At 35.3% G+C, this 21888-nt stretch overlaps 1 protein-coding gene across 2 annotated transcripts; it reads left to right on the top strand.

The window, feature by feature from the left end:
• The first annotated feature begins 289 nt into the window (after positions 1 to 289).
• Positions 290 to 19259, top strand: LOC120350069 (kinectin-like). Of its 2 annotated transcripts, XM_039422183.1 has the most exons (7): positions 290 to 425; positions 2298 to 2500; positions 5866 to 6054; positions 8401 to 8559; positions 9554 to 9758; positions 12053 to 12124; positions 18666 to 19259. In XM_039422183.1, exons 1-7 carry the CDS (start codon positions 305 to 307, stop codon positions 18764 to 18766), a joined length of 1050 nt encoding a protein of 349 aa, XP_039278117.1. In that variant the 5' UTR covers positions 290 to 304; the 3' UTR covers positions 18767 to 19259. The 2 variants fall into 2 exon arrangements, with proteins under 2 accessions (XP_039278117.1, XP_039278118.1); XM_039422184.1 differs by lacking the exon at positions 12053 to 12124 and having other exon boundaries at positions 18666 to 19069.
• Positions 19260 to 21888: the final 2629 nt, after the last annotated feature.

Below are 21888 nucleotides of genomic sequence, written 5' to 3'. Positions count from 1 at the left end.
CAGTAACTTACGTCATATAGCATAAGAAGATCTCATGGTATAGGTCGTTCATTGTAGCCGATTTTTGTCAACTGTCTTTTATTATTGTTTTGTTGGGGTGAGAGTGTGAGAACGGCAATTATAAGACTACCAGCCTCACATAGCTTCACAAAAATAACTACTAGGACTATTGGCGTGAGTTAACATGAAAATTTGGAACATAACGCCCTATTCCATGGGATATTTTCTTATGCTATCTTTTCTCTATGGTATCGTTTTATTCTACTCTACCATTCTCTATTTGCAGGCGGATCATATAAATGAAATGAGAGAGGAGTTGACTGACCTATTAGAGCAGCAGAGCAGATTGGCAAGAGCGCGAGCTGAACAAGAAAAGAAACACGCTTTAGAAATCAATAGACAAGCTCAGAAAATGCAACTTCTTGGTAAGATATTTCAACCTTCATTAATTGAATTCCGTCCCAGAATACTGATGCATTATTGAAGAGTCATAAGCCCTGAAAAAGCAAAAAAAGCTTATAAATTGCACACCTTCAAGAGCGAATATTTCGGGAACTGTTGGTTATGTAGCATTCATCATAGAATTAAATTAAAAATCTACTTTGTGAAAATAATTAAAGATGAAAATTTTGTGAAGTGAATAACTACAAGACAACTCATTTCGGACAAAGTGTAACCTTATCTAAATTTGGGAGAGGAATAGCACAAGGTTACCTTATTTTTTCTCTCCCTATCATTTTGATGGTGTACTTGTTGTATGAATCAATAAATTATGCATCAAAATGACGTCTTGCAGGCCATAATAATTGTGATAAATCTATAATATAATAAAGGGAAAAATTGGCTTATATACATATACGGGATAGAAATTTATTTATTTTACAATATCTCTTTGGAGACAACAGGTCGAAACCCACAACTGCCTCCTTAACTCAAATCATAATAATGTCTAAATACTATAATTATAATATTATCATAAAAATTCTCATGCATAATTAATTATATAAATAAACTATAGTATTAAAATATAATAAAGTAATTAAACTATTATACTATTGAAATTCACGAATGACGCATCATCACGTTTGAACTACTGGACTGATTAACTTGAAATTTCGCATATTGAATCTTAATTTACCGAAGATAGTTATAGGCCTATTTTAAATTATTTAAGATTTCAGTAGCTCAAGTTTTTTATTTGATTGTTTTTAATTTCTCTAAAAAACAATAACGCTCCTGGGAAGGATGAAATTTCAGCTGAGTTACTGAAGAAGGGAGGAGATGTAATAATAGATAAGCTGTAGGAATTAATAAGGGAAAAAGAAAAGAACCCAAATGACTGGCAGGAGGCAATAGTTAGCTGTTCCCATACAAAAAAAAGGAGATAAAGAGGAATGTGCCAACTTTAGAGAAATTTCTCTCCTCAGCATTCCGTACAAAGTCTTATCTAAAATAGTTCTCAATCGAATTGAGAAATACTCGAGTGAAATAATCGGAGAACATCAAGCAGGCTTCATGAAAGGCAGGTCTACAACAAATCAAATATTTATTCTCAAAGAAATTGTATCAAAGTACTGGGAATTCAACAAAGAGTTATTTGTTTTATTTATCGACTTTCAAAAAGCTTATAGATAGATAGGCTGCCTTTATTTTAACCTGGAGGACGAAGTTAGGGCGCAGCCGGCCCTCTCTCCCACTTAATCCTCCTATACAATTCTAATGCATCTACATCACAACATAAGCAAATAATCTCTTAAATATAATAATAAGTAATATGATTGAAAAAAATATGTATATATGATAGTATAAACAGAGAGAAACTGTGGGTTAAAATGGAGAAGCTGTTTGGAATCTCAAAAAACTAGTAAACTTGGCCAGGTCAAATATAGCAGAAGCTACTTATTCGGTACGAGTGAATGGGTAGGTCTCTCAGTCTTTCAGGATAAAATAAATGATTCTTTCACAATTTGAATAGGCTAGTAATAATATTATTGTACCTGATAAACTGAATATTAAGTTGGATAATAACTAAAAAATAACTGATAATTCTGAATTAAACAAATGTTTATGATGTTAAATATTGTCTACAACTAAAATAGTGTTGATTATTAGTTGATTAATTTTTAAGATGATAAATATTGTCCAGAACTAAAATAGTTGAGTTATCTGTAACATAGACAATAATAGTTATTTATGTATTAAGAGCGTAAAACTCGACTTTATCACTCTCGAATTACATACAAAATTTTTTCTACAACTGCAGTATTGGATTCCAATACATAAAGATTTCGTTCTAGATCTACAAAAGCAATACCAGGACACACTGAAAGAAGATGAGAGCAGGATATCGCAACAAAAGAAGAGGGTGAATTTATTGAAGAGAGACTTGAAACAGAGAGAACTGCTGATGGCTGAAGAGGCCAGGAATCGAACCTACGACCTAATTACACAGCAGAGAACTGCAGCACTTCAAGCCCTTATCCACGAAATTGATAGCAAGGTATTACTAATTTTAATACTGGAAATTTGTTATTTGTATAGAAAATGCTCTTATCCTCTAATGCAGGGTGGAGCAGAGCCGATTGACGAGTTTGAAAGGAACCGTTCAAATTCTTTAATAGGTTCAGTTCAGGTTAAAATGTAGTTTTTTTTGTTAATTTTTGAAAATTATATCAGTTAAATGGCGCCCATCAGCAGAAATACACTGATGTAGCGTATTATTGAAGTTTTGAAACGCATTTGACACACTGCGATTGGTAAGCCTGGATCTCTTCTCTGATTCGCTCCTTCAAGGTATTCGTTCTTTCAAGGTGATTCGATCCTTGAAAACTTTATTACTGAGGTAACTCCACAGAAAAAATTCGCATATACTTAAATCGGGTGAGCGTGCCGGCCACCTCAAGTCCACCCTTAACCTAGCGCCGCAGTGCAGGATGGTTTCTCACAGCTTGGTGTTGTTGTCATTTGAGATGGGTATCTGGCTTGAAAGTGTTTCGGCCGCATTGCAGGATGACTGTTAACAGTTGCCGGAAGATCAACAGCTGGGTTTTTTCGTTATTTTTCGTGATAGAGAAATTCTGATTGCAGATTCGTTCTCAGCGACCCCAAGTTTAGCCTGAAGGCTCAGAATGTCAACAATATTTTTAAATAATTAAAAATCATCATGAAAAGTCATTAATATGGTAGTACACCACGTTTCTGGAAACTTTTTACTGGTGACTGGAGTTATTATTGACACACAAAAATAAAAATAGTCGTGAGAAAGAAAACTGCTGATGAGCGTCACTCCATTGTTCTATTGTCTCGGCCTTGGCTGAGCCTGGCTGGAGGGATCAAAACCGACTGGATTGATCTTTCGTCTGTCCGCTAGGCGTAACTACGCCGACCATTGCTGGGTGAAGACGTTAATGCGGCCGCTCGCATTCCCACCAACGCTGCTATTACTTGCTGTTTCAGCGCCTAGTCCGAGTCAGACAAGCATCCAGCCTGCACTGCGGAGCTAGGTTTAGAGATACGCCCCCCCCCCTGGGACATTTGTTTCAACACATTCATTGAAATCAAATTCAAATATTCCTTATTCTATAAATTAAATAAAAAGGTTGCATTGTAATACAGGCAATGTTTTACTGGAATAACCCTACAAGACTATTCGTCTTGAGTGTAGGGGTAAATGCGCCCTGTTTGCGCTGTAGCTTCATCCTGATGATAAAACCATATTTCTCGCAAGTCATGTTCCTCAGTAGGTTCTTCCAATTTGGGGCGCAAAAACGTTTGTAACATTGGCACATAACGCTGGGAGGTAACATTGACGGTGATGTTGCCATTCTCAAAGAATTATGGCCAGCACGCTCACCCGATTTAAGCATATGCGATATATTTCTATGGATTTACCTCAAAAATAAAGTTTTCAAACATTGCCCACACACCTTGAAAGAACTAAAGGAGCTAATTGGAGAAGAGATACCAATCGCAGTGTGCCAAAATGCGTTTTAAAACTTCAAAAATACGCTACATAAGTGTATTGCTTCTAATAACCGCCATTTAACTCATGTAATTTACAAATATTAACAATAAAAGCTACATTTCAAACTGAATTGAACCAATAAAAGAATGTTTTCTATGTTGAACGGTTCATTACTTATAACCCTTCCAAACTCGTCAGTCTGTCCCACTGTCAGTTTTAAAACTTATAAATTCACATTTCAACCTCTCAGAACATTCTTCATTGATGAAACACGGGATGTAATTTCTCAATGGATTTGTGATATTTCTAGACAACATTATAGTGTTTCATTATGGATGAATATCACTACATCTCACCAACGACCTGAATGAATTGCCTGAATTTTAAATTGATTTTTCACTACTGAAGTGGAAGCCCTACATGATAGCAGATTCCTGTTAGTATTGAATTTTATAGTTAGGTCAAATCAAATCAAATCAAATTGGTTTTTATTATCATGATTTCAGGGTACAAATATTCATATTATACAACAACGCTACATCTTCTGCAACCAAGCAATCATAAATAAAACTTACAGTTGAACTAAAAAATTAATCATTATAACTAAATCTAGTTGTTATTATATCGTACCTCCAGAAAATACAACATTATATTTTAAAAAACTTCATGGAAACTCTCCACAAAGGCAAAGCCTGTGTGTGGAAGAATCAGGTCCACATTATAATGGCAGTGTTTGATTAGCAATGGTATTGCTATCCTTGTCTATCATTCAACAAATCGGATAACGCTATCTTTCTCGCTTTGCTCTGTTGCCAGATCGTCTTTTGGCAATGTAGAATCAATAATTAATTAACAAAATATTTCATCTTAGTTATGAAAATTCATTATGAAATTTGAAAAATATAATTTCTTGCTTAATAAATATATTATTTTAAACGAGAATGAACAGTTAATATTACATTAATAAACCTGTATCAGCTACCGTCCATAGAAGGCATTGACAAGACAGAGGATCGGCAACATTGTTCGCCTGCCTTTCTCCACTGTCATTATAACGTGGACCTCGCTATAGGAGAACAGCGTTGTTGATTCTCTGCGTTGCCACTAGCCTTCAATAGAGGATAGCTGATAAAATAAATCTATAATAGATGAACGCAACCTTTAAAATGTAATCCTTAATTACATACAAAACGCATGAAAAACAGACAAAATCTGCTAAGCTCTTTACAATGTAATATTAAGGTTTATTTCTTTAAGGCTGCTATTATAGACCTATTTTACATCTTTCTCTTCAAAATTAAATTTTCTACAAGTTCTTTAAAAAAATATTTTGTGTTTATTGTACATTTAACATGGTAAATCTGCTTCAAATCTAGAAGTAAATTGTTTTTCGGGACCAAGTTTCGCATATTTCGTCACATATCTTAAAAATACTGTAGCTACAGGTCTGGAAACGATTCTATTCAATTTTTCAGGTAATTTTACATAAATTACGCTACATTGTACATCTTAATTAACAGCCAACAAATAACCGTAGGGCTTCATTTCTGCAGGGGAACTGAAATTCAGACGAAATCTTTCATCCTGTATAATTTGGTAACCAAGCATTTTCGGACCTATGTTAATTAACATTAACATTTTATCAAAATTTTTGGAGGGGAATACTACAGGCTTAGCCTAGTTTTTCCTCCAATGTCCTTCCATAATTGTATTATGATTATAGTGTTCTATACAATAAATGAATGAATGAATTAGAATTTTTTTTTGTTCTTTTGATGTGAGGAATCACGCCCTGACTTATGGGCACCTTTTTCAGAACACTCTTTTTAAGATGACTTTTTACCTTTCTATTTCAATATCAGTGTTTTTCCACTTTTTTTACCGTTCTATCTCGTGGTCAGAGAGCTGTAGAAGAGAGAAGATTGAGGGAAGTGGAAGAAGAGACGCTAGAACGGCACCAACAATTATTGCATGAGAAGCAACAAATGGAGCAACAACTGGCAGTTTTAGCTGAGGCGCCAATTCCAGTCGTTTCAAAGCAAGATCAACTAGGTGTGCAGTTGGACCAATTGACTGAGCAGCTGATCAAGGTACCAGTTCATATTCTTTCCAATTCGGATTATGATAAACTAGTAGTTCGGAGAACAGTATAACTCGCTACTTTCACTAACATACTAACTACACTACACTACTCACACACGCCCGCCTTTTCACATACAAACACACATAAAAATTGGATTTAGAGTATGATGATATATACGCAATAGGATCGGTGGAGGACGCTGAGAAATAGATAGGTAATTAAATTTACTAAAAAAAGTTATTCTTGTAATTTTTTGTTAAACCAACGGTTTGTGAGTTATTGAGAAACAAAATTTTAAATGGCCGCCTTTTGTCGTATGAATTTTGGTCACCTGGTCATATGGGACATATATAGAATCATATATTTATCTCATATTGATCAGGATTTTAGAGTTTTAAATTGTAAAAGTTTAATGAACAGTGGTTTTGTCCTTGAACAATTTTTGTCATCGACAGAAAGATTGTTTATTTCATTTGTTGTCAAAATTAATGTAGCTTCTCTTTTGTTTTTAATAACAAACGTGCCATGAAATGGCTTCATGTTTGGCATTGACTGAGTTATATTTAATACCCAGAATTTCACTTTTGGTGGTCAGTGTGTGAGCTCGTTCGATAGGACTGAGTCCGGCTGATCCAGTGAAAAAGGCTAGATTTCGGTTCGTTTGATAGTTCAATTATTCTGTCACAGATCGGGCAGTATAAAAATAATTGTATTGTTGAGGGAGACGGGTTCTGAGCCTATTCATTGGTTCAGTTAATATTTGTTCTTTTTTTTAAATACTAAAGTCGCGAAATACCAGTGGATGCCAAAGTGGGAAGCTATTTCAAAAAGGTAGGTGACTACTGAATCATTTTGTTCTTAAATTTTCATAGCCACAAACATTGAATCATCATTAGCAGCAAGCGAGTGTTTTCCCCATTAATTCATATCAAATATTGTTTTATAATCAAATTAATCTTGTTTTGTTCAAATGTATATATGTTAAAGATTCATTAATTAAAGTCTAGTTATTCTGTTCTTTTCTTATTATCATAGTTTTTTCCCCTTACATATTTGGTGTAGGCACATCGTGCTTACATATTTGGTGGAGGCTTCTCCCGCCGTTCCACATCTTGCTTACAATTTGAAAAATTATCATAATTTTTTTGTAGCTTTGTCTAGTTGTTATAAATGATTGTGCACACTTTCAATTTCGTATGGTTAACAATTATTTAGAAAACAAATAATAAGTGAAAAAAGCAAAATGGCCGCTGTGTGAGTAACTGAAGACTTCCGAATAATTTAAATATGTTATTTAGATATGTTTTTCACCCAGGAACAATGCCCTAGAGTAGTATTGATAGGAAGTTCGTAAACACCCTGTATACTTGAAGGAATAAATCTTTTTTATTCTATTCTACACTTTTTCCCTTCTAGTCCAGTCAATATAGACATAGAAAAGGGGGTGTGCTTGCAATTTACTTATGGGATTAAGTACACTCAACAATAAATTTTTCGACCGAATTTGACTTATGATGCATGATTTTGGACCGCCTTGACGAGCCGAGAAGAATGAATTGTAGTACGATGAAATCTGAGCATTGTGTCAAAAGTTATAAGTGTTTGAAATTTTGATCCTTGAGGTGTCCTTAGGCGTGCCTCTCCACTAGGAAATACTGGAATTAAGTGCATCTTGCGGGTTATTCTCATAGAACATGAAGTCATGTCATTGTGCGAAATATCAATGTGAGGACAATGTAGTTGGTGATGATGGTTGAAGCTGAAAATTAGGTGTTTTTCACAATACAAGGAGCATTGTTGTCGGGTGTACCTGGAAATCTATTTGAGATAGAGCACTCTCCCTGATCTCAGATTGTAGAGCACAAAAATACGCCCAGAGGGATTTTGGATTATACATCTAAATGTTAACAATCGGAGGATATTGTTGATCAAAAACTAAAATTCATCAAAATTTATTTTTCCTTCAAATTTCACTCATTTTTGAAAAATCATAACTCAGTTCTCATTGGAGATAGAGAGTTTCGAATGATCTCATTTTATTCAGAATTTTATGATATAAAAAAAAGGCGAGAGCAAATTTTTCTGTCTGATTACGAGATTTGGCAGAAATAGCTGAAAACTGGAAAATGAGCCGAAAATACGAGGTTTCTGGCACACCCTGATCTAGCACACCTGTATCTAGCACCCTTAAATACCCTGTATCTAGCACAAGGAAATTTTGCATGAAGAAATTGGTTCTGAACTTCTCTCATGTACCTAAATAATATATTAAGAAATCAGAATTACAATATAAATTGCATGCACCAATGTATATAGTGACTGGACTATTCTGTGATATCAAACTATTTTACAGATTCGGAGTAAAACCTCACAAATGAACGAGAAGAGAGATTTCAGGAAATCAAGGAAACTATCAGAGGCCGAATCTCTGCTCGAGAAAGCTGAATTCGAGCTGGCACAAGAAGTCGCCCAACGACAAAAGGCTACGTGTAGTAGTCAACATAACTTGCAGGTATGATTTTTTCAATATATTTTGCAATATGCAGCTACAATGTAGGGGGTGAAATTTTCATTGCTACAACAAGTGTCAACTCAGCGGTTCCACACATTCAACAGAGAGGTTAAGGATGCGTACTTTTGCCATGTTCACCTACTAACTAGTCCAAATTAATCTGCAAAGTCAAAAATTGTGTCACTGATTCCCCCTTCAAATGTCATTGTCAAACGACCAATTGTTGCAGTAATTAAAATTTCACCCCCTACATTGTAGCTGCTATAACAATGAAAGGGAAACTTGGAATAGTGAAATAATACATAATTTCAAAGAGAATTCAATGTTCTACAAACCTACGATAAGCATAAGTTTTTATGATGCATTGTTGGAGAGTTATAAGCTCTGAAAGAGCAACACATTGGATAAAAACCTGTTATTTTAACAATTACACACCTTCAAGGGCGAATATCTCGGGAACTGTTGAGAATAACACAAAAGCTCACTGAACAAAAAGTGTAGATAATTTTACAAGCTTCATTTTCGAATTGTTAGTTATGTCGGTTGAACGCATTGTTATCAAGATATGAGCGTGGAAGCAAAACGCTGAAAAATTCAACTTTTAAACCACCCTCATCCCCTTAGCACATGAGTTATGAATGGGGAATTTTGATATGTTCTCCTCCTAACTAGTCTCAGCAAAGCTGCAAAGTCAAAAATTTTGTTTAAAAGATTCCCTCCAAATTCCTTTGTCAATTGGTCTATTGTTGCAAAAATTGAGATTTCACACTCAACACTAAAGCTGCTGCAAAAGGTGTGTGGAAATTCGTAAAAGCGTGAAATTATACAAAAAAATGTACACGGTTGTATGAAAAGTGAATATATATTCTGTTAATATTTTTTATCAGTTACTTTAGGCCAGGAATTAATCCAATATTGAACAAACATGTAAGAATCTTATGAAAAAATTTGTCAAAATAAATGTTTCATTCGAATTATGATATATTTTTAACAGGCAATGGAACTCACAACAGAAACTAGGGATTTGCAAAACTGTATTGATCAGATGCACGATACTTTGGTCCAAAAGAAACTGCAAGAGTCGTGGGACTTGATAAACGCTGCCAGAGAGAGCAGAGACGAACGTAAATTACTTGAAAAGGATCTGGCTCAATTGACGGATATACTGAGAGCTGATACGAGAGATGAATTTGGTTCAGGTACGTTATCAATTATTAATTTATATATTTGACCGAGCGAAGTGAGGTCTAAGATTCAAGTCGATGGTTTGGCATTTCTCTTGATGTTTAAATGTTTATATGTTGCGCATTTACGGCGAAACGCGGTAATTGATTTTCATGAAATTTGACAGGTATGTTACTTTTTTAATTGCGCGTCGACGTATATACAAGGTATGTAGAAATTTTGCATTTCAAGGATAATATAAAGGAAAAAGGAGCCTCCTTCATACGCCAATATTAGAGTAAAAATCAGACTATAGAATTATTCATCATAAATCAGCTGACAAGTGATTACACAGATGTGTGGAGAAGCCAGTCTATTGCTGCATTTCCATAAGGTCTATAGTTTCAATCAGGTACTTGTGGATGAGAATACTGCGTGAGGTCTACTGTTCACAGAACTACTAGTAGATAACTAGTAGTTCTGTGAACAGTAGACCTCGCGCAGTTATAAACCTCAGCCGCCTCTTATACTGTCCATCAGAGTAAATCCTGTCTGTATGTCGTGACAGCAAGATATCGGTGTGAAAACGGCTAATGGCTGTTGGGGTTGGTGTATAAAGAAATACTAATATCAAAAGTTTATCTCCTTCGAGACATACTGGCAACAGGTTAACCCGAGTCGAAAGCAGAGAAAGGTCGGGGAAAATACTAGTAGTTCTGTGGACAGTAGACCTTACGCAGTTTTCTCATCCACAAGTATCTGGTGTCACCTGTTCACCGGCTTTTCCAGACATCTGTGTAATGCATGCAATGAATAATCCACTTGTCAGCTGATTGATTATGAATAATTCTATAGTCTGATTAATCCTATCTTCAGAGTAGATGATAAATAGTGATATGGGAGTATGGAGAAAATTCATTTTCCTTTCATATTATCCTTAAAATACAAAATTTCAAAAAACCTTGTGACGCGTAGTTAAAACAGGAATATTCCTGTCAAATCTCATAGAATTCTATCAACGCGTTCGGCCGTAAATGCCTTCCATACATACAGACGAGAGAAACTCCAGTTAAAACATAAACCACACTGCGTTCGGTCAACTATGTTTACTTTCAGTTATCAATTGCATGCGTCATTGCATGCAATGAATAGTTGACCGAGCGAAGTGAGGTCCAAGATTCAAGTCGACGGTTTTGCATCTCTCTTTATGTTTATGCAGGGTCTGTATAATAAGTAACCGGACTGACCTAAGGAAATTGTTTATTGGCAAAATATGTACAATATCTCTTCAGAAATCTTCAAAGTCCCCATTGGAGTCGATAACACGCTGATACCGGATTTTCCAATCTCTGAACGCTCCTTGGAAGTCGTCAACCTCTATGCTGTCTAGAGCCCTCGTCGTAGCACGTTAAACGTTTTCCAGAGTCCCGAACCGCGTCCCCTTAAGTTGTCTCTTGATCTTGGGGAACAAAAAGAAGTCCGGTGGTGCCATATCCGGGCTGTAAGGAGGATGTGGCAACGTTACCCTCGACTGTTTGGCCAACTGCTCGGTAACGAGCAAGCAGGTGTGCGACGGAGCTTTGTCGTGATGGAGGATCCACGAATCGGCAATCCCGGACGGACTCGATGAACCCAGGCGGTTAGTCGTCGGAGCACCTCTCTGTAGTACTGGCCGTTCACAAAGAGTTTGTACCACCCGGCTAAACTGTAAACAACCTGTACTACAGAGAGGTGCTCCGACGACTAATCGCCCAGGCTCATCGAGTCCGTTATAATGGCAGAGTTTGATTAGCAATTGTATTGCTATCCTTGTCTATCATTCAACAAAGCTGATAGCACTATCTCTTTCTCGCTTTGCTCTGTTGCCGAATCGACTTATAACAATGTAGAATGAATAATTAAAACAAAATATTTCATCTTAATTATGAATATTCATTATGAAATTATTGAAAAATATTATTAATATGCTTAATAAAATATATTAGATTATTTTAAACGTGAATAAACTTTTAGTATTACATCAATAAACCTGTATCAGCTACCGTCTATAGAAGGCATTAACAAGATAGAGGATCGGCAACGTTGTTCTCCTATCTTTCTCCACTGCCATTATAAAGTGGACCTCACTATAGCTCAAATACTCGTCTAGGCTATTATTACTTATGCATTTGTGCTCCGGGAAATTTTTTGAAGTAGATCTAGAATTTAATGTTCTTGCTTGAAGACCAATATTATTCTTGAATAAGCGATTGCGTAGATAAACAGTTATGTAATGTAACGTGAACATTTTCCAACAAGTTCAACTGTAATGAAGATTTTTAATTTTCAGATGAATCGTCCACATCAACATCATCATCTCAATTGTGGGAGAATAGGAAGTTCAATACATTCCATGGACGCGGTAAGATATTAAAATAAGAGAGAGTAGGGTTGTGTTTGTTCGCATCAAAACATCTCAACTTGTGGATTGCATACCGGATTAAACGGGAATGATTTAGATCTCCAAATTTTGCACATAGATTATAAAAATATCAATCTCGTGCACCTCGAAGCCCAAATTTCAATTTTCCTTTTAGATTTTTCAGAAATAATGTTCAAATTTCATTCATGGGACACATAATTGAAATGAACAAATCATATGTTAATATAGAACTATAATCTAGAGAGACTACCTCTACGAAACAAAATGGTTGAAATTTGTAACTAAATTAATAACCAGTCCAATTTTGTCAGGTTGGCATTAAGTTGAGGAAGCTGAGCAAGATTTAAGTTCTGTCACTTTATTGACCGAGCGAAGTGAGGTCTAAGATTCAAGTCGACGGTTTGGCATTTCTCTTAATGTTTAAATGTTTATATGTTGCGCATTTACGGCGAAACGCGGTAATAGATTTTCATTAAATTTGACAGATATGTTCCTTTTTAATTGCGCGTCGACTTATATACAAGGTTTTTGGAAATTTTGCATTTCAAGGATAATATAAAAGGAAAAAGGAGCCTCCTTCATACGCCAATATTAGAGTAAAAATCAGACTATAGAATTATTCATCATAAATCAGCTGACAAGTGATTACACAGATGTGTGGAGAAGCCAGTCTATTGCTGTATTTCCATAAGGTCTATAGTTTCAATCAGGTACTTGTGGATGAGAATACTGCGTGATGTCTACTGTTCACAGAACTACTAGTTATGTTAGCACCAAGTTGAAGAACTTATCTATACTATGATAAAGAAAAGAACTGGCTAATACACGTACGGGATAGGAAAATTATGTTTGACGCATCATCACTTCTAAACTACTGGACTGAAATAACTAAACTATTTTACATATAGATTCTTAATTAACCGAAGATGGTTCTAGGCCTACCTCAAACTCTTCAAGATTCCACTCGGTCAAGTTTCATTTTGTCAAGATTTAAAATAAACCCTTGCGGAGCACGGGTTACCTGCTTTTACTTTAATATGCATACTTCCCAACAAAAGTAATTGACCTCGCTACTTTGAAAGTACTTTACTACTTTACATAATGGTCCACGGTACTTTGCAAACTAAAATTGTACTTTAAAAAATCCCAATTTCCGTAATTCACAATTTTGTCTACTATAATTTCAGTAGTTTGTTTTCTTCAATGAGTCACTATATATCTCAATAATTCATTCAATCGTAGATACAATCACAAATCATAATAAAATAGATAGATATATAAATATATATGAGTGGGCGGAGCAGCAGGCCTAGCCCAAAGCTGTTCTACTCCCAAATTTTATAAATAGTAGAATTCCCAAAAAAAGTGTATTTCCACTATTTGAGTTCAGTTATATGTCCAAAATGAAGAAACTAAAAATTTTGAATTTAGAAGGATAAATCACCGAATTACAACCTAATAACAGATCAATATTTTCAATCATTCGAAATAAAATAATATAATATAAAACTTGCTGGTGCATTTAATAACACTGATAACTCTTCTATTTAATAATTTATATTTGTATAGTAATTATATTCTTCTATAAGTTCCTATTTGCAATGTTTTTGAATATTTTCAATAGACTACGCTGGAAACTAAATTCTCCAACATCCTAGTTAAAATCGGTACAAGTTAAGAGTTTTTCTTCAAATTCAAAGGTTAAGGTATGTTATGTTATGTTTGAAGGGACGATTCAAGGATCCAAAGGTTCAAAGAACCCCACACGTTAACCGGAGCTTATTGTGTTCCCAAGTAGTATGATAGTTAGGTAAACCAATACATGTTTCCTTTACAAGATCCAGGAGTTTTCCCCTATACTAACATCTTATTCATCACCTGGGGCCTATTTCACAAAGGTACAAGTATTGTTACCAACCATGGTTACGAACAAGTACTTGTAGTTACAAGTTTACAAGTACTCACGTTTCACAAAAATTTATGATCTACAAGTTTACAATTTTACAAGTCTACAAGTACTTCAATAGTAAACATAACCTATTTTCATGATGATTTCCTTTTTTCATCCTTTATAAAGGTTACTTGTACTTTTCAATAATTACTTTGAAAATATTTGAAAGCAATATAATGTTTTTGTACAGTCTACTTCATTTATTGCTGAATTTGTAACCTACACAGTATATGTACTCTGTATATATATATAGTAAATGTACTATATATAATGTATACTATATATACTGTGTATATATACTATAGTACACATAACCTATGAGGTAACACATTAATAACTATTTTGGAATTTATTAAATTCAATTTCCCGATGCATATATTTCCAAAATAATGAATTTTAGAGGAATATAGGGCATTTTTGATTATTAGAAATATTTATTGAATATTTAAAATCATTTTAATGATCACTTGTAAATCCTTTACATAGCTTTCCACTTCGGTAGAAATTTCATAGTTATGAACAAGTAATTTCGACAAAAATTGTTGGCTACAATGAAATCTTTGTGAAACATTTGTTCGTAACAAGCAAATCACTTGTAAACTTGTAGAAATTCATTGTAACTACAAGTTTACAATTCTGCTTTTGTGAAACGCTAGTAATCAGCTGTTCTCCAAAACCATGGTTGGCAACAAGACTTGTATCCTACTTGTACCTTTGTGAAACGGGCCCCTGGTTGCTTGCAGCCAAACAGAGCCCTTATCCTTGCCCCTAGACTCTCGCAATCCAGTGTGATATGCTTGACAGTCTCTTCAAACTGATTGGTCCTCGTGACCTACGTGAGTTCCACTCATGGCCTTTTTTGTAGGTCCTTCCGCTGAGGGAGGGGTCGCCAAATTGCCTCTAGGGCACCCGGCCACAGTATACATACAGTATGGAAACTTGGCTAGTACCCTGGCGCAAAAATCCGCCATCTTGTTAGGAAGCGCCGCATTGTAATAGTATTAATGGGAGGTTCGGATCACTTTGATGATCCGGATCAATTGATCTCGTTCACTGCCACGAGCCAATCAGAAGACCAGGATTGGAACTTCCTAAGGTCACGTGACGTGTCTAGTATTTGCGCCATGTAAAAAGCATTGGTTGGATAGGCGTTTGATTGACAGTTTCCATTCTGTATCTATTCTGTGGTGACGTGTCGAGTATTTGTGCCATGTAAAAAGCATTGGTTGGATAGGCGTTTGATTGACAGTTTCCATTCTGTACCTATTCTGTGACCCGGCCTCCCTCGACTCAGCCTCTTGATCCAAATTTGTGCCTGGAGTTTCACCCATTTCTGGTTTCTTGGGTTTTTTCTTTTTGCTTACCCGAAACTTTGCTGGGTTAAAAGCCTCACCTCTCCCCTCTCACCTCACCTCTTATTTCCAGAATATATTCCAATTAGGAGTCAGATTGGAGCGAACAAGTAGAAGCTTTCCCTCATCTGGTATTAGGTTTTTTTAATATGCTACCTAACGAAATAAGAAGCCTGCTCCTTGTGACTTTCAATAGAAGGTTGAAAGTCATGGTTGATCTCCAATCCCTTCTATTCTATTAATGAATTCAGGGAGGCCAACCTCAATTCGATGATTGCCAGCTCATCTGTATAGTAATTACTTTTTTTATTATATTTGAAAGTTAACCACATTACATTTTTAGGCTGTACTAATTTCATCTCTAAGGATTAAAACTTATTTTGCATGTATTATATTCCTAAAGAATAAGTTTAGTGCATTCTGTGATAATAATTTAAGTTGATAATATATTTGTTATTGTAATAATATGACTTATCTGTAAATTGACCTAGCCTAATGTACTTGATGTATTTTTTTTGGCTGAAATAAATCATTGAATCATTGAATCCCAAGAAGTTTTGCCTGAATAGCCGCCCTTCCTTGAGCAGTGGTGAGGTTTGGTCTCTCGACCCGCAAACTGCTTGGTTGCTCTATTGCATCCTCAGGCATTTCTGCAGATTCTTGCTTTTCTGGACTTCTAAGAAGCTCATTCTCTTCAGTAGGGATGATGTTAAGAATGGCACAAAGCTAAGTCAATGGAAAAAGTGCCATTCTAGAAATGAAAAGTTCAAAAGCATATTAAAAGTTACAATCGATGGTATTTATATTGTATTGTAAAAATATGTATTTGTAATTTTTGGGAATAAATTCAATTCAATTCAATATTAAGAAGGAGAAGAAGGGCTTTGGAGAGGGGGTCCCTTTTAGAGCCTGTTCACATGACAGCGATTTATTGATAGGGATGATTGAGCTTACGTCATCCATGTCGTGATCAGTGGAAGCCTTCTCAATGTTGGTAGCCTCTACATAAGAGTGCAACGGAACATCCTGTGTTACTGAAGCGTCCATCTCATATTGAGGAACCTGCCCTGATGGGGCAGATCCCGATGGGTTTGAAGGCAAGGCAACGTCTGGAGTTTGCCTTGGGGTTTGGTTTGTTCATGTGGTTCCCACGAACAGCTAGGGAAGTGGAGTCAACCCAGACAGAGCCCCGCATGTCCAGGCAAGGCTAAATACTACAGGAGGGCGCCTGGTATCCTGCAGGCACCGTTAGAAACACCATATAAAACGGTCCACATCACACCTAGGGTTGGCTTCAGAAGAAGTGAGAATATAGCCAAGGAAGGCCGACAGATAGAAAAAGAAAGAAAGAATGGCAAAAAGCTAAGTCAATGGAAAAAGTGCCATTCTAGAAATGAAAAGTTCAAAAGCATATTAAAAAGTTACAATCAATGTTATTTATATTGTATTGTAAAAATATGTATTTGTAATTTTTGGCAATAAATTCAATTCAATATTAAGAAGGAGAAGAAGGGCTTTGGAAAGGGGGTCCCTTTTAGAGCCTGTTCACATGACAGCGATTTACGCTGTCAAAGAGATTTGTCAATCGCGCGACAACCGAGCGGTTGCCAGGTATAGGGAAAGACATGGTGCCGTCCACATGAAACGCTCGGTTTGAGCAGTCGCCGGCGAATCGCGGCGGTTGTAGTCTCTAGTCCAACCGCTCGGTTGCCGAGCGGTTCGATATACCAGAGCAGGCATGAGAGCGTACACATATTGTCTTCAGTCAACCGAGCGGTTTCGAACAGAGCAGTTCACATAGTGCACATTCTATTACAATTTTCAGTTCAATTAAAATTATTCTATTACAATTTTCAGTTCAGTTAGTTAGTAAGTTAGTTTGTAGAGGATCAATTTAATAGTAGGGTCAACTAGCCCACGTTGGGACACCGAAATTCAAAGAGCTATAACTTGGACAAAAATAAAAAAATGCTTCATTTTTAAATTTTATATTGATTGTATTTGCTTACACTTTCATGGCAACTGCATTGATTGTCAATTGATTTTTTATTGCAAAAACAATTTTCAAAAGTATAAACTCAATCTCTCCCATTAAAACATAATTGAACATAATCGTTTACGTTATTTAGGTACATAATGAGTCATTTTTAGTAAATTTATAGCTTTCTCAAAAATTGATATTTTCAGAAAATTTTTGTTTTATTCAATCAACAATACCATGAAGAATTTATATTCCAAATCTCTTACCGTATTTGAAATGTTCTGTTCCAAAAATTTCAACTTTAGGCGCTCATTCTCAAAAAGTAATGATCGGAAAAAAATGTTTTTCTGAGAAAACTTTTCCATTTTGATAGCTTGATGATATAAAAATCGAAAAACTCCGAAAAATATCACCAGTAGAAAGTTTAATTCCAGCCTTTGCACAGTCTTAACCGAGGGCAAACCGCTCATCAATCGCTGTCATGTGTACGAGGCTGGCAAATCGAGCGATTTGCCAACCGCGCGACAACCGAGCGTAAATCGCTGTCATGTGAACAAGCTCTTAGTCGCCTCCTACGACAACAAGGGATACTGTGGGTGTATTTTGGTTTTCAACAAATTCTTGAGTACGATGTTCGACTCAAAGCTCCCCCAACCCTCAAGGTTAAGGTAAATAATTGTTGGAGAAATAAATCACTATTCTCAATCAGACCAGGACATTGACAATCACACCAGGTAGAAGATAATTCAATTTTGAGAATAAGGGCCAAGCCACATGAAGCGTTTTTCAGGGGTTTTCAGACGAGTCGGCAGGGCAGGAATCTCTCCGATTTGCTGATTATCAGCTCATTTCCGCACGTCAACCCAATCAGACAATCGGAGATCTTTTTGCCCTGCCGACTCGTCTGAAAATGCCTGAAAGAACGCTTCCTATGGCTTTGCCCCAATCTTCAGTGACTAAGTGTTATGATAGGATAGATAAAAGATACGAACTAAAATAAATCATTCTATTTCAATTCTATTCATGTATCCATATCTAAGAAAAGACTAAATCACATTTGTATTTATTACTGACATTTATACTTAACTGACTAGATGCTCAACGACACAGTGTACTCTTATACACAAAATAAATAACTAAAGATTATTTGTCCTGAAAAATTTTATTGGTTGTCGATTTGATCATGTTTTCAAACAACTGAATTATTTATGATATCCTGATCTTTTTTTGTTGTAGATTTGTGTGGCCGAAATACTGATTTCTACAGAAAACAGCAAGATGCCATCAAATCAAGCCATGATATCAGACAGCGTCTTCTTTCTCAACAAGATACATGACCAGAATTATTATAATGTATTAGATACAGTTCATCATTATTTTCTTTTAATTATTCAAAAAACTACTCGAATGAGTTGTAAATAGCATTGTTCATTATTATTTTCTTTTAATTATTTAAAATACTACTCGAATGAGTTGTAAATAGCATAATATGTGACATAATAGTTCCTGATTGTATGTAGAAAGTTCGTTTTGGAAATGTACAGTTTTCTATCATAAATTGAGTATTTTCACCTATTTATTAGAATGAACTTTTCAATCACTGTTATCAATAATTATGATTTATTAAAAGACAAATTACATAGACTTGAGTCTGCGAATTTCACTACTTTACCTGTACCTGTTATTATACTGTTATCACTATTAAACCTGTTCAATCTATATTATTATACAGAAAAGAATCGTGATTAACAAAGGGTAATAGTTTATGGTTTGATATAACACCATTTATGTCAAACGTTTGTTACAATATAAATAAATAAATTTAATATATAATACTATCTAGATAATATTTTCATTTGAAACGTTTCAGTAGCGTTATAATGAAAATCACTCACTTATATTGATCTCTAGATCTAGATAATAGTGCAGTCAAATGGTCGATTTTCAGGAAACAGCCCCGAAAAAAATTTTCTCGACGGTTCTATATGTATTTTGGGGCGCTGAATTTGAATCTAAAATTTGCTGACACGTCAGAGGGCGGCTTCACCCCCAAAAATTTCTGACTTTTCAAATTTTTTTCATTTAATCTCAAAAACTTCGAGTTTTTTGAGGAAAATCATTCTTTACAAAATTAAAGATAATAAAATTTTCAACAAATTGAGTAGTGGCGCAGGATTCTACCATTTTTGGTTCCAGAGCTACGAATTTCCAAAAAAGAGTTTTTAGGGGTTTTCAAAACTATGCAAACCTAAGAACAATTACTTCTGAACAGGATTCTTTAGGAATTTTCGAATTTAGTAGTAGGGGGAGGGAGAATACTGCCAAAAATAGAAAATCATGTCTTACAGTCAAAATACAAATTTTTCATTATAATACCTTTTCAAGGCCCTCCTAACAAAAAAATACATATTTTGGCTGAAATCATACCACCCGTTAGAAAAAATTTAATTTCAGTATTTCCTAGTTGGGGGGGGGGGGTACGTCATAAGGATACGTCAAGGATCAAAACTTAAAAAACTTATAACTTTTGACAGAATGATAAGATTTCCTCGTAGCCTACTACAGCTCGTCAAGGCGGTTCAAAATCATGTATCATAACTGAAATTTGATAAAAAAATGAAAAACTCCTCTAGTGTATTTTAGCCCATATTTAAATACACAGAAAAATGGCCAATTTCTCTCTTCAAAACTGTGTATCTCGGTAAACCGAAATTATAAAAAATGGTACTTTGTTTTGATTTGAAGAACAGAAACTCCTCTTTCATGTGATGTAAATGAATTTTGTAAAAATATAGGCCTAATAGTAAAGTGAGATTCTGTTCTTCAAATCAAGACCAAGTACCATTTTTATCATTTCGGGTTACCGAGATACACACACAGTTTTGAAGAGAGAAATTGGCCATTTTCATAGCCTACTATAGATAGATCTAAAGTAAGCCATGCCATTTTTCATAACATAACCTTACTCACAGCAGACTACAGAATTACAGCTGGCGACCAGGAGAACCTTGGTCAATAGAATTTTTCGGCCGGGGGTGGTGGATTTCCACGAGTAAACTAAGCTTGTCGTGTGCGTGAAGTGACCTAGTTTGTCGTCGTCCCAGTTTGACAAAATAGTCCAATTTGTCGTATTTTTTTTTTGTTGTGGTGGCTTTCAGGGCTGGCGGTTCTCTGCAGCCCCCCTTGATCAAATAGAAGAAATATTTCAAATTCAACTTTACAACAAAAAATAAATATTTCATTTTAAATTTTATAATATTCACTTAGAATTCTTGTCATTTTATTACTTCACATATTAATGAATAATTATTCAATTCCTTCATTTAAATAATTGACGCGGGAAATCTCTTAGCTTTTACAACCTGATCATGAGTTTAACTTCAATATTGAAGGTTATGTTCGATTTTTGAAAGTGCATTATGCAAAGTAAATTATAAAACATTTTCTCAATTTTGTTTTTAATTTTTTCACTTTTTCCAAAAAAAAATTCAACAAATATTATATAAGAAATAACCTCGTATACATACTAAATGAGTCTCTGGGTAGATAAGTATAGACCCACTAACTTGAATAAATTGGACTACCATAAAACGCAAGCCGCTTATTTAAAAAATTTGGTGAGTATATGCCTCATTCAATTAATATTTAGGAGACTTGAAAATTTTATGCGGAAAAGAATGAATTAGGCCTAGCTTAAAGAACTACAGTAATGTTGACAGTTGTACAAGTAGCCGTCTGAGTCTAATAGGCTATCCTGAGTGTTTTTTCTGGAAGATATTTACCTTCTTAAAGCTAGGCTGGGGCATGTTTCACAACTGAAGACCATAATTCATTTGGCTGTAGAACATGGAAAAATATGTGTTTATCAGATGCTTCCAAGGGATCAAAGGCCTCAGTCATCATAGAATAAATATTATTCTATAGTGTCTAGCAGACATTTATGATGTGACTACTCCAGCTTAATCTAGTATTCAGAATGAAGCCCAAAAGCTTTACTTCTGTAATGTTATTGAGCTGGCTCCACTTGAGACTGCATGTAGTTTCCTGAGTTTTGGTCTTATTCAGAATCAGCACGTTGTTGATGAACCACTGCTTGGCCTCTTCAAGAATATCAGCTGCTACCGTTTTTGACAGATCTGGTGCTCTGCCTGTTGCATAGTTGGTGGCATAGTTAGCAAACATGAGGATGTTTTCCAAAGATTCTAAGTCATTGATACCATCACCAGGAACAAAAGGGAGCCTATCACTAGACTCTGAGGCACTCCATGGTGATCTTCATCGAACCTGAGTTTGCTTTATCCAGAGTGGGTATGCTTCCTCCCAGATAGGTATGATCTGAAGTGGTGAGAACTGGACCATATACTCCATAAACAACCGGTTTATAAAGCAATATACAGTCCAACCTCTCTATATCGAAGTCGATTATCCCGAGAAAAAATTCGCTGCAGAGAGGTATTCG

Source organism: Nilaparvata lugens, chromosome 2 (assembly GCF_014356525.2).
Source record: "Nilaparvata lugens isolate BPH chromosome 2, ASM1435652v1, whole genome shotgun sequence".
Lineage (NCBI taxonomy): Eukaryota > Metazoa > Arthropoda > Insecta > Hemiptera > Delphacidae > Nilaparvata > Nilaparvata lugens.
The sequence above is the reverse complement of the archived record's forward strand: the minus strand, read 5'-3'. Positions and strand labels throughout refer to the sequence as shown.